The sequence below is a fragment of the Epargyreus clarus genome, unplaced genomic scaffold, assembly GCF_041222505.1.
Source record: "Epargyreus clarus isolate Ecla_fem2 unplaced genomic scaffold, WU_Ecla_fem_2.2 ptg000007l, whole genome shotgun sequence".
NCBI classification, from domain to species: Eukaryota; Metazoa; Arthropoda; class Insecta; order Lepidoptera; family Hesperiidae; genus Epargyreus; species Epargyreus clarus.
Genome location: NW_027332215.1, coordinates 1,756,149 through 1,770,576, shown reverse-complemented (window position 1 = coordinate 1,770,576; position 14,428 = coordinate 1,756,149). Strand labels below are relative to the sequence as shown.

General features: G+C 33.2%; 1 protein-coding gene and 1 long non-coding RNA gene across 4 annotated transcripts in view; both read right to left on the bottom strand.

Annotated features, from left to right (window-relative positions):
* Window positions 1-1,730: 1,730 nt before the first annotated feature.
* Window positions 1,731-4,940, bottom strand: LOC140743224 (uncharacterized). The gene is made up of 4 exons (XR_012102420.1): window positions 4,320-4,940; window positions 3,716-3,909; window positions 2,759-2,836; window positions 1,731-2,493 (listed from the first exon to the last, which is right to left on the bottom strand). It is a non-coding gene; the product is annotated as an uncharacterized LOC140743224 (long non-coding RNA).
* A 5,836-nt stretch (window positions 4,941-10,776) lies between these two features.
* Window positions 10,777-14,428, bottom strand: part of LOC140743221 (uncharacterized) — a 282,021-nt gene continuing 278,369 nt past the window's right edge. For all 3 annotated transcript variants that reach the window (XM_073074341.1, XM_073074342.1, XM_073074343.1), the window contains one exon: window positions 10,777-12,199. In XM_073074341.1, coding sequence (XP_072930442.1) covers window positions 12,101-12,199 — 99 coding nt within the window. In that variant the 3' untranslated portion in view covers window positions 10,777-12,100. The remainder of the gene's footprint in view (window positions 12,200-14,428) is intronic.

Here is a 14,428-nt window from a genome sequence, read left to right as displayed (position 1 = left end):
GACCTTAATGTTCCTGAGTATGAATGTAGGCTATGAACATAGAAAGTTGCTCATTAGATACCTAGTATAAGCACGCTCACAATTCATTGGGAGAAATGTCTAAAACAAACATTTATAAACAATTTGATGATTATTTCGAGTACGCGAATGCAACAAGTAGTGGTACTCAAAATAATAAACTCTGTTATTTAGCTTATAGTTCTTTCGTTCTGTGGTTCCTGGTTAAGTGTTAGTGGTTGAGCTATGCTGGTGAAGTACAGCGAGAGAATACTGACGAGATGTAGAAATAAAGCAAGGTGCTCATTAAATGACCAACGTTAGATAATAGTAACTAGTGATCAAGTCATAATAGCTTAACATTTTAACTCCGCATTTCCCAACCTGTGGTCCGCGGACCACATGCAAAAGGGCCACTTTACTGCTGTTTTCAACCACATACCTATGTGAAAAGGCGTTCTCTACTCTTGTTTATACAAAAAACAAATACAGAAACGGATTACAAGTAGATTTGATTGTAGATCTGATTTGAGATTACAGCTTAGTAGCAACATCAACCCGAATATCCCTGATTTAGTTGCAAAAAAGCAACACCAATCCGTTTTTTTGTTATTTATTTTATTTAGGGGGTCCGTAAAAACTGTGCTTGATTTCCTAAGGGTCCATGAACTGAAAAAGGCTGGGAAACGCTCTTTTAATTTCACATTCTATTATGAAACTGTGTCATGTATAAACAATATTATTATCTTATTAATTTTTGGGTTAAATTAAACAGATTTGTACAGGTAATAATAAAGATAACTTAAGTTATTTATCTCTAAGACTTAGAGATAAATAACTTAAGTTATCTTTATTGGTATCTGTTATGCATAAACAAGAGGAACTATTTGCCTATTTAGAAGCACACCATTCTCGATCCTCGTTACCATAAATGAGGTGGTGAGATGAGCCGATTTTTTTAGTGCGAAAATGAGATGAGACGTTCAAGTAGTGTTTAGTTGTAGTAAAAAGGTACTAATCTATGTAAAAAGGAAATACCCTTGTTGCTGCAAACCCTATTTTACTTATCAGTTATTATAGTATTATAGTCAGTATATTATAGTTGCAAACATAAGATGAGCCATTACAGCCGACATCATATATTTTAATTTATTTCTGGTGTTCCATTTACCATACCTAATCTTGCAATAGAACTTGATGGCTTCAGTTTAGGTTTTATAAAATGTATCAGTATTTGTTAGTTTATTGAACAAAGCAGATTTAACTTCGTTTTCTTGTGGTGGGAATTGTACACATAGTCTAAAATAACATTTTTGTAGTCAGGAGACCCTTATAATAGATAATGAACACACTTGGTCTCTGAGATTTCTTTTTTCAGATATCTTTGGCAAATAAAGATTGGGGTGTCGCCTGCTAGATGTAGTGAAGTACTGGGAGTCTAGTCTAGGTAATATACAATATATCGGACGTAGATCTACCATATGGAAAGGGATGTAACTCAGAGCAAAGAGATGAGAAGTAGTAACAGAGTTATTCTGTGGTGAGGTGAGGTGCGGTGCGGTGCGGCGTGGCGGGAATGATTGAGTTTTGACGGGAAGCCAATTGTCAATGTTATAAAGTATTTATGAAAATATATCATCTTCCTCTAAATATTTCTTTTATTGTGATACACTCAAGAAATATAGCTTTATAGATTATTAATCCAATAAATTATTCCATATGAATGAAATCCATTGTCAACAATTAAATCTTTATATTACCTTAAGCATTATTTTTTCTTGTTTCATCATATTGGATATAAATAAATTATTTTATTTACATTAATCGTAAAAAATATTGTATATTATATATATAACTTGCTGTCGTCCTTAACATTCTTCCTCCGGCGCAGAGACCTCGAAGTCTCCTCCATCTAAAGGACGGCTAGCTTCGTAGCTGGCCTCTGGAACACGCCTCCCATGCGGACGTCTGCAGACCGGATGATGCCGTCAGGACCTGGGTGCACTCGCTCCACGACTCGCGGCCAGGTATTGCGTGGTAGCTCATTGTCTATCACTATTGCGAGATCTCCTACCCGCAGCTGTGGGGCCAATGCACATGGACTGCCCCTGTGGAGCTTTGCATTTGTGTGAGTGCACATGGATAGTGTAGGTGTAAAGTCAGATTAAAGTTTAAACTGGTTTATACTGCTTTTTGGCAATCATTCATCTCATTACACTACATTACAGTACATTATTATATAAGTCGCTGTCGTCCATAACAACCTCTATCTTCATCTCGTCTGAGAATAGTTGTCATCAGGAGTCCTATAATATCTTTTACAGTCAGTCTGCTAGGATCAGCCTCTAGATCTTCTCCTGTCTATTTTACCTAAATACTGCCCTTTGTGAGAGTATATTCATTTTGATATCATTTTACTCTTAGAATAAATGTCTTGCTTCTCTTTGCTTGTGAATATTTGTTCGTTCAGTTTTTAGTACACTCCGATGTCTGCACCTGTAACAAATATTTATAGTATGTTTTGAGAGCCAACATTTATTACTGAAATATAACAACAGCAAAATATTTTTATTCACAATAAGGGAAGGGAGACTTTGAGACAGTGATTATTAGAAATTGGTGCAACAGTGGTACTAACCTAACAGTATTATTATTAATAACAACTACCACTATTAAAAGTAGAACTATTACTAGTATAGTATATGTAGTCTCTGCCATTTATTGGGACTCTTTGGGCCTTCAAATACAACAACAGTCCTACCTGAAATCTATCACAATTGTGCTGCTTTTCTTGAAGACTTAGATGGAACGCCTCTACAGCCTTACTGTAACCATTAAACTGGAACATAAGACAGAAAATACTTTTGCTGTAAGACCATATAATTATGTATTTCAAGTCATTTTACTGCCACCTTCTTTATCCAACATTTGTAATTAAAGAAGTGTTTTGCTGTTCTGTAGGACCTTAGAAGCTTTAATCGGACAGTTGTTCGATGAAAGTAGAGCTGTGTCGTCAGCGAAGGTTGCTATGGTAACATCATCGTTTTGGGGTAGGTCGTACGTATACAATGTGTATAAGATCGGTCCCAGCACAGAGCCAAAAAAATGGCTAAAAAAATGGCTTGAAAAATGGCTAGCCAAATGGAGGATTGCAACTAGTGTATCTAAGTCAGTGCACGTAACATTCACACTCCGAAGCTGCTCATATACAAAACAATACTGAAACCCATTTGGACTTATGGTATACAGCTGTGGGGCACGGCAAGTACCTCTAATGTCATGATCATCCAACGAGTACAAAATTACATCTTAAAACAAATATCAAATGCACCTTGGTTTATTAGAACAACAGAGGTCCATGAAATCCTGAACATACCCATGGTAAAAACAGAAATAGAAACTCATAGAGAAAAATATAAAAAACGCCTACATAGGCACCCCAACCGACTGGCGGGGCAGCTGGCAACTGCAGTCACTGAACGTCGCCTAAAAAAGCGGCAGGATATGTTCGATGATGCGTGACTAATAGTCCGAAAATAAAGAAAGGGTTGGCTCCGCTGGGAGCAGTTCCCTACAAGCCTTATAAGACTCACAACACATCTGTTTATAGTTGCAGACAGACTGATCGCAGATGCTAACACAAAAAAAAAAAAAAAAAAAGAAGTGTTTTGTATCTGCTGGTCAAAGTAAACATAAACACTGTGATAATTTTACTTACTCCATTAACTTAATCACACAATGGGAATCTGCCTTCTGACACCAAATGAATCTTGGCCCTTGAATCGGGAAGTGCATAGCCCCTGAAGGCCTTTAATAGTTCCAACTTTCCAATGGTTTTCAGCCATAGACTTTGCATGTGCTTCAGGGTCTGATATACTCCCATTCTCTCCACACACCCAGCACAACGGAAGCCTGTAACATTTAAATCCCAAATAAATGAATTATTAAGTAATGTACATAATAACAATAATGGTAAGTTCTGCTGTGTTTTGGTTTGAAAGGTTTGGTAAGACATACTTATCCAAGGCATTCTAATGTAGTCCTTAGCAGCACGCAGCAGGTAGCAATGCCTAAGTGGCTGACCTCAGGTGGGATTGTAATCATATCTAGGTTTGGTTATATTTGTCCATGAGTGGTAGTACTTAATTTTTGTCATGTAGACTGCTTAGTCATTTAATTTATAATGTAAAATATGTTATTTAAGGGTATTATTGTATATATTGAGTTAAGTAATTCCGTTGTGGCATGAGTGTTGATGTGACGCGTAAATAATAATTTATTTTAAAGTAACCGTAAAAGTAAATTTTAAAGTAACAACTTACATTGACATTTTTGACGATATTTTAAATGAATCCAACTGCATTGAGACATATAATTGCATTGCTTATCATGTTCAGCATGATGTTGGAACTCCTGGACACGGTTCATCAGGAAGCTGCATCTATTGCGTGCTATAGTATAAAAACAAATAACATGTGCTTCTGCAAACATTCCTAATGCACTACGATATACAGTAGAATATAAATGTATTATGTATCGTTGTGATCGTTTTTAGGTGACGGGAAAAATACCTTTCTGGCACTCCAACTCGCTCGTAGGTACATTATCCGCCGTTGAAGTTCTTTCCGAAATTTTACTTGAGAATCTGTTGATATAGTTTTATTCTCACACGACGCTGAACTCTCATTTAAATATTTTGTGTAGTTTCCTAGTTTACTTGAAAACTTCTCACAATACACAAATTGAGACTTGATATTGACAATTGAATTTTAAATAACATGACAGCGCGGCAAATCCTTGCATAAATGTGTCAGTTTCAACTGTCACGACACAACTTGAATGAAGTACGCAGAACCACAGATAGAGTTTTACTAATCTATGGACAGAGTAAAGAATTTAATAAAATTACGGAACAAGAAAATAGTTTTTCCTGTGCCGTAAATAAAATACTGTAAATCGATGGAATGCGATATAATGTTTTGTGACTGCGATCTCTTTTCATATGATTACTGAATTACATTTATTATCCTACAAATAAAAAAAACTATCAAAGAGATGAAGGAAGAGTGACTCATATAAAACCGGTTTTTGCCAGGACGTGGCTTTATAAAGAGTGAAATCAGCGCAACTTACAATAATAATAAAAAAAATACAGTGCTGCCAACTGTACATTTTATTACTTTTAATATTCCCTCTCTAAAGCACTTCAGAATTTCATATTCTAGTGCCAATATAATTATAAACGGAAGTACTTAGAATATTAATGAATATAGGTGAAACGAAAAAAAACAAATTCTAATAAAGGCGTATTTCTTTTAATAAAAGATAAAAAATGCAAGATTTTCCTGTAGCCCATGTTGCACAGACCTGTATTGTCTATGTTGTGATTATATACATAGATATAAAATAATGTATTTATGGTTTAACTAATATTATTTCTGCTGTCATTTTAGACGTATGTCATACAAATATATTATGCGGTGTTACCACATAATAGGGTACTGGACTCGATATCAAAATAATACAGTAGAACAATATTAATTTCTTTAAGTTTTGACCTAAACAACCTAATTATCTCGATATTAATACATAAACGTGGAGGATGGTTGTAGAAATTCCCTTATTTTTTCTTTTTGAGTAACTCAAAACGCCAAGAACGCTCATTGGTATATTTATGGAGTCCATAGATTAATAAAGATTACTCGCTCCTGACAAGAAAATGTGACCTTTTGACAATTGTCACTGCCAATTATTTTCGTGTTTGAAAAATATTTAAAAAATGTAGTTTTTAGTACATTTCCGACTGAAACGATATTTCTTCGCACTTTTTCTTCGATTTCGTGTCTTAACTGCGCATGTCGGCATTATTCTGCGTAAATTACACCATGGCATGACATGAAACGGCTGACAGAATTGTAAGCTGTTTAAGTCATTTAATAGCTTCATTCAATTACAAGGCAGTGAGATATCTTTACTTATCTATGATGACGTCATACAATGCAAAAATAAAAGTCATTGTCAGCTCAGAAAAGTCTGTCTAGTCTTCATGTGACGTCGCGAGACAAAATAGTCTACTACTTTTCGATCGACAGCATGTTCATCGATTTACTATAAACTAAATTTGCATTTGTGATTCAGCGAAGGTGTAAACGCAATATTAAAAAAAATTGTCAACTAGCTATATTTTTACTAAATAGAGAAAAAGAGTAAACCTTTTAATTTAAGAGCAATGACACACTTAATAAACTGTTGACATAATTAAATGAACTTTTATCGATTTTAGTCATAGTTATTAATAAAATTTATATTATTTACTCAGATGAATAAAATAGGTGTCAAAGATTATTTATAATAAGTAATAACAAATCCTTAATCTGTGCCTTTAGATTTTATGCTATATTCAAAAAGCGACATCTAGCGATTTGTAAAATATCTCTTAAAACTTGAGTAAGAACATGCATCGTAATAATTTTTATTCGCACCGAATGGGGCGCTGTTAAACTCTGAATTAGTTTGAAATTACGTTATTAAATAATGCTAAATAAATAACTTGAATATTAATAAAATATATCGTTTGTTCCATTTTTATTCACTATTAGACACATTAATGTACCTACTATTTTAATTTATTTGCATGCATAAATGCAATTCATCATTTCAAAAGAACTGAATTGCTTTTTATCGTAGCCTATTTTTATCTTTTATTATTAAATTATCTTCTAGTATCTTATCTTTATCTTATTCTTTTCATGAGCATATCACAACTGTTGCTAAGGAATCTTTCCAGCGCTTGGGGTTTGTATTGAGGAATGCACGTAATTTTAATTCAGAATATGTTATTCGCCTAATATACAACACTTTGGTCCGCAGCAAACTAGAGGCCAGCTCATGCGTCTGGAACCCTCACCAATCCACCTATGAGCTTCAATTAGAAAAGGTACAAAAAGCTTTTCTTAGGTACCTCTATAAGCACAAATTTGGTTTTTACCCATTCATGTACCCTACAGCGTTTCTCCTGGGATGCCTCAATTATAACTCGCTCAAGACCAGGAGAACAAGCGATCAATTGGTCACGGCTCTTAAAATTATTCGAGGTCTAATCGACGCTCCGCAGCTACACAATGATTTGGCTCGCTTTTATGTCCCAAACTAACTACGACGAGCTCGGAAGCGCAAATTATTTGCTGTTCCTTCTACTCGTACAGTTGCACATACCCATTCTCCCATACCACGAACCCTGTCTGCTCTCAATGCACTTATTGAAACCTTTCCTGACTTCGACTTGTATGCGGACGAATGGCAGAAAGTTTTGAATGTGTGCCTAAGTTTCAGTGAGTTCCAGTGAGGGCAACTAAATAATCTAATACTGTTATTATTCTATCATTATTGTTACAATTATTATTTATTTCCAAAGATTAATTATTATTATTTTTGCAATTATTAATTTATTATTATTATGTTTTAAATTGGAGATGTACTATTGTTATTTGATTTGTATTTATTCTTTATGTTGACATCAAATTGTTTTATAACATCATTTAATTTGTGTGTGTGTCAATTAGTATAATTGGTTCTGCGAAACCGTTCTATTTGACAATAAATAAATAAATAAATAAATAAATAAATAGTTAATAAACAAGCAGTTTTAGGATTGAAGGGTACGTTAAATAAATAACACCAATTGCTTCGTGTACATACATTTATTACGTATAAATAAATCTAATAGCTTATATTTGCGATAACACCAAGTGATCAGAATAACTTATTTAATTAGGTATGCTTGTGTAGATATATTTAAAATACATAATAATATATTTATTAATAGCATAACATTATTATATTATCTTAAACGGGTACTAAAATTGTGTCCTTTACTTTAAACTATACAACAATTCCATTGTGTCGATCATAGCCATTAATTTTTATTATACTCGGGCCAATTTGAACGTCCACAATTGACATGTAACTGGTAGGAGAGTACTAGAGAAAGATTGCCAGTAAGTCAACATTACACCAAACCACTCAAAAACTGCGAGTGTCGTGTTGAACTTAACATTTCTATCAATAGATGGCGCTACGAGTTACGTGGGAAGAGTTTATAACTACTTTCCAAAGTAACTTTAAGGAAATAACGCGACCGGCAGGGAGATTTTTAAAGGATCGAAATATAATCTGTTGATAGAATATGTTAAGTTCAATAATTTTTAATTGGCCTACAAACTTCACCATAATAATTTATCGAATATTTTAGTATCCGAAAGTTGAAGGCCAAAGAAATCACTCAGTTAATGTATGGTTGCACTCATAATACTATATTCGAAAAATAAATCAGCCATGTCCGGTATTGGCCCGACTTTCCAACTAGTTAAATAAGTATATTATGTTTAATATGTTATTATCATTATAAGTAATACTTTATAATCATATAGATTTGATACGAATAGGTTATACCCTTAAAAGCTACGAATAAGAATTATAACTATTGTTTCCTTAAATACTTTTATACTATATACGTATTAGTATGTAATGTAAATATAGTATTTGTAGGTATAAGTGATTATAATATGATTAAATAGGTATATAATTACAATAGAGTAAATATGTTTTTTTCTTAGAACTATAATCATTTAGATTTGTTAAAACAAGGAACATTAGGATGGGGATATTAGGTACCATGGATAGACGCTTTGGCATACAAGCATATTTTGAAAATAAAATCAAAATATTAATTTAATCATTTTTTTTTCGGTCAAAATTTTTCCATCAAGGCTCGTAAGGTTTAGAAGCTTCTATTAAAATGTGTCAATTTTTCTTCACCTTTCGCACTTTTTTTACAATTAAAATTTGTCCACCACCAATAACAGAAAATTACTGGTGGTAGAAACTTTGTATCTAACAAATTTAAAACTCCATCAATTCCGTAACAATTTGTCTAAAAGATATGTTTATTCCAGTTAGATCATTTGCAATGTTTTTACGATTTAAAATCGTTTTCGGTTGTTATTACAGTTAATATAGCGATAAAACAAAATAATATTTATTGCCACCACCAATGGGTAAAAACGATAAAAAAATAAATTTGTTTATTAGTATTCTCGCCACCTTAAATACAAAAAGATAAAATGTAAACTGTAAATTCTAGTTTACTTTCTGTAAAAGATATGCAAAAGTTAGCTCTTTTCCGGCAGAAAACACTAGTAGTATCGAATGAATTTTATAGGTTATTTTTAATTATGTTTTAGAGGTCTTATTTTGAATGTTAACTGAAAATTATAAAATTTTGTCAATAACGTTATGCTACGTTCACACTGCAGCCAACTACTTGAAGTGTTTTAGCATCAATGGCAGTACCTAATATTAACGTAGCAAGTAAATGGGCTACAGTGAGAACTAATACTGATATAATTTATAAGTTATTTGTAACAAAAAGCATTAAGGTTCACATTAGCGGCTAGTGGGTTATTGTATTGTAACACAAACATTTGCTATGTGATATTTGTCCACACTTCAGTGTTGTGTACCTATTTGTGTTAAAAAGTGTTGCAAACATGTAGTTTTTTGTTACAAGAAGCGATAATTTTAAGATTTCATTGCCGAAAACAAGATGGCTATACATGGGCTATACGGAACTTTAATTAAATTTTCCTATTTTATATTATTTTTATGTAGATATAACAATTTTGATAGATCTTTCAAGTATTTGCTTTGATCATCTAGAAAATTATTAATTAATGATTTTAATTTGGTCGGGATGTTTTATCTATCTACATTTAGGTCAAATTGTAACATTCAATACTATCTACTTAATGTTATCGACATGCGTGATAAGGGATCATTCAAATATTACGAAGCACTCAATGACAGTTGTGGAATGTTTAATTTTGCTTATTATTGATGACATGGGAGCCTGGGTGATGGTACCGTCAGGAATTTGTGTTTCAGATATTTTTTTGTAAAGTTTAGTAGGTTCTAATTCGAAAAAATATGGCATTTCTATGTTTATATGTTAGCCATATTTAAATATAGTAATAAACAACGCTTACGTAAGCATAGTTATGACAAGTGGTTAAAAATTGTATAAAAATTGCTTACGTAATACTCGAATGAACCCTACTCTTGACCTAACTTATGTCAAGTGGAAAATCAACTCGTGCTGACAACATCTAAACGAAGTTTCGGTACAGACCCAATGGTCTTTGTTATTAATTAATCTTAGTGTATTTTGATATAAAGATTTGATGAAGGGGCTTTTTTACTGTTACGCGGGTCTCAGCCTGCAAAATTGTCTCATCCGTGTACGTGAATTAACTCGCGGGTCTTTGCGACCTGCATCTTGTGGCACGCGTGACAAGAAAGTATTTTATAAAATGGTAAGACGCATGTGCAGATGGGACACGCTTGCTTGTTGTCTAGCTATAGCTTGTTGTATAGCTATGTTATCTAGTTGACATTATTGAATTTAAAAGACAAGCCCGCTGTATTTTGTCGGATATTTTAAGCTGAGGTTACGTTCAGATTTCATTTGTGAGTTTCTTTTTATAATATTGGTGTAACACGCTAGCTTGCAGTCCACCTGATGGAAATTGGCTACAGTTCATGGACATCTATAATCAACCTCATATAAGATTAGACTCCTACTTGAGGTCGGCTACAAATGCGCTGCTACCCTTAAGGACTAAGCTAGAATTTCTCTAAAAAGTATGTCTCCCTTACCACGATCTTTAAACCAGAACTCAGCGGCACATAGCACTATTAGGCAGAAAAAGGTGTGGGCAAACCACAGTGGGTTCTACCACTTTAAAAGAGACAAAGACCTTCAAGATATTTATTTTACTCGAACCAATGGACATTACTTATTTTGAGTCTATTATTATTGCTGTCTTAAGACAATATGTGTATTTTTGGTAATCTAATGAAAGTGGTTCGACTCCGGCGGGACTAACGCCACATCTATTTATGTCTAATAACAGCAGTGTTCAGCGCTGCTGTGTTCTGGTTTGAAGGTAGTGGTAAGAGACAAACTTTATCGAGGCCTTCCAGCTTAGTCCTCAGGGTAGCGGTGCATCTGTGGCCGCCTTCAGGTAGGAATATAATCCTATCTGGGTTTGACTAAAAATGTCCATGGGCGGTAGTAGCCACTTACCATCAGGTGGACTGCATGCTCGTCAGCTATTCCTATATTATATATATTCTACTCGACATAAGTTTTGTAAGAAAAGAGTTGAAAAGCGATCAATGACAATGTTAATTATGATTAGTATTTGGCTCAATAATAAGCTCCGATGCATTGATCCGTTGTCACACTCTCTCACAAATTTCAATCGTTTGGAATACAAATGAATGAGCTAATTGCGCCAGTCGATTGCACGCATTCAAATAATTAGTTTTCCTGTATTTTAGCGGCATTTAAGTACCAACAGATTTGAAAATTGAATTCGGTGTTAGAACCAATCTATCTTTTGTTTGTCTACACATTTTCTTTTGATTTGTTTAGTAGCCATCGACGAACTTAAATCAATGAAATCTATATATTATTATAACACTTCTAATATAAAAATAATGTTTAACTATTGGGACTGTAATCCTGTATCTATTGTGATTGTGTGTCATTAGTGTGGTGGGTGTGGTGAGCAAACCATTGCATAACTATGTCATCTTGGGGGAACAAAATATTTTTTTTTTTATTTAGAATACACACTAATACTGACCGATTATTGGCTACTATCGCTTGAGAACTAGTCGATTTAGAGATTAAATTGTGTTTAACGTAACGTTAGCATCTCAAAAGTTTTCCTGCGTATATTCGACCGTTGACAGATTTACCACCACTCGTCCACTCCACTACCACTCGTCGGTTGCTCAAACAACAAATTGAACACCTGAGAGACAGTGGCTTAAGCAATTACTTAGTTGTTTAAGACACAAGATTGTAATTTACGCAAATATCGTTCGCGCGTTATCCAACGAGCGACCAGGTTTAGTGTGCAGACTATATTTTTTTGGAATTTTTGTTATTTTTTTTACTTTTTGTGTTCAATCGAGTCTGACTTCGAGTCCGTAGTGTGAAGTTGTAAGTCTGATAGGTAGTTTATGATTGCTGGATTTAGTCCTTGGGTTGAGGCTTCACGAGCTCGCAATTGCCAGGAGTCGCCGGGGTCTGCTCTTCGGTGAACAATGGGTTCTTTACTTCCATTTCCCCAGTCTGAAATTGCGGTTGAAATATATTAGTTATTTTTTTCACAATAAACCAAGAAGATATACTTTTATAATTTACGAGGTCACTTATCACTTTGATCATCTATAACTAATTAAACAGAATTTTCGTAGGAGTCGAATCGACAACCGAGCAGTATTTCAAAAATTGGTGTATATTCAATGTGACCTTAAGGAGATTAAATTGATTATTAAAAAAATGTAAATCGAATTTATAATTGCAATGGTCTCGGAGAGATTTAATCCTCTGGTAGTTCTTACCAGACGTTATCGGGCGAAGTTGAAACGCCCATCGATTTGAGGCAATCTCCACCGCTGATCTTACGACCACGTAGTTGAACAGATCATGATTAAAATTACACTAGTTAAACGTTAAGAAAAAATTCAAGATAAGAAGAAATAGTTTCGCCTGTAAGAATGAGTGTAGTGTAAGACACGCGTATTGTAACTACTGTGCTAAACAATGTTTTAGGCGTTCATATGCACGCATATTCTGTTACGTTATCCGATCAGTCCGGTTTATCGGAGGATGAATGTAGAGGCGTTCATTAATTATGTGAGGTTATTTGGCAATTTTAAAACCTACTATGTATGCGAGTTGTCTGTAGAATACTTTTGACGTGTTTAGCGTTACTTTTTGGCGTTAGCATAACAATTATTGTGTAAACTTTGTCATATTTAAGTGCAGTAACGCGTTTTAACCCACAATTGTGTCAATTTCACATTGTTTCTTCCAACCTCACGTAATTAATGGATGCTCCCTATGTCGCTAATAAAAAATAATATTTAATCATCATTAGAGTATTATAAAGAATCTGTAGGTACTTAAAATACGTAATCTTAAGGGTGCGTATATTTTATTTTTCACGATAAACCGGATGATTGTTATTGTGGTGAAAGTGTTTGACGTATAATACGTACGTGCCCTTATATTAGACACGTTGAACAAGAAAACACAAAAATAGTTCGACAAAACAATTAACTAAACATGGATGAAGACAAACTACTGAATGATTACTGAATTACTTTTCACTGTTTTCATTCTACGGAATTACTGACTGAATTACGGAATTACTGGTAAGATATATATGTTTAACGACATGTACCTATCGTTACATTATTAATTTGTATAAATATTACAAAAAAATTATGTTTATTAGTCATTATTATTAAATTTAAACAATTTGTTATTGTTTGTTTTTTTTTTAATTATTTGTAGCTAAAATATTTAGTGTAACTAATTGTTCCTATGGAAAAAGCGATCTGTATTTTAGATATTTTACAAAGATAATAATATAAGTTTAGCAATTGATTTTGCTTCCTTTAAAATTGATGCAGATAAGACATTTTCTTTAAAATGGTAAATGGAGTTTGTACGACGCACGTCGTAGATTTCCACGATGTGACATAACGTGCGATGTGACACGACACGACGCCGCGTCCTGTGTATATTTTAGCCGTCACTTATAACAGTCAATTACTCTATGTGACAAATTACGAATATTTTTCTCGACATACGTTGCGCATTTTAAATTGTGTTTATTGTTACTACCGATCAACACATCGTTAATATTTATGAATCAATGCCTTTATTTGGAAATGGCTACCGACCAGGTAGGAATTAATTTGTATTTATTACTAATAAAATTATAATAATTTTATAAAAAAACAATCTATCGGTTGTTATTGTTTTTTATTCAATTTCATTTTTAATCCTGTCTGATGATTGTTTGTTAAAGTAACATCTGTTATTAAAAATCAATTATGCAATATTTTTCTTATCAAATACGAAAATTTTAATTATTTTTGATTATTAATAATTATTATTAATAGTTATTGTGTTTTTTGTGCCCACTTTTAAGTAGACCCAAATTATTATCTCCTTTAGTTTATATTAAAGATTATTTTCATATCTCTGTTCGTTTATTTTTAATAATGTATTATGATAGCTATACGGACGGACAAAAGCAGAAAAACATAAGCAGAAATCCCTTACTCCAGGAACTGATAAGATATCCTTGAAGAATATCAGAATATTACAACATGTTGACGACACAAGAAGTGAACTACTGCTACACATTTTTCAAACTCAAATTGTTGTCTTAAGTTATAAAGTAGAAAATACGCAGGGTAAAATAAAAATAAAATTGTAAAATAAAAAGTGGAATTAGGTTATAAGAACTGACTGCAAAATAAATATGTTATAAAAGTGTGCATA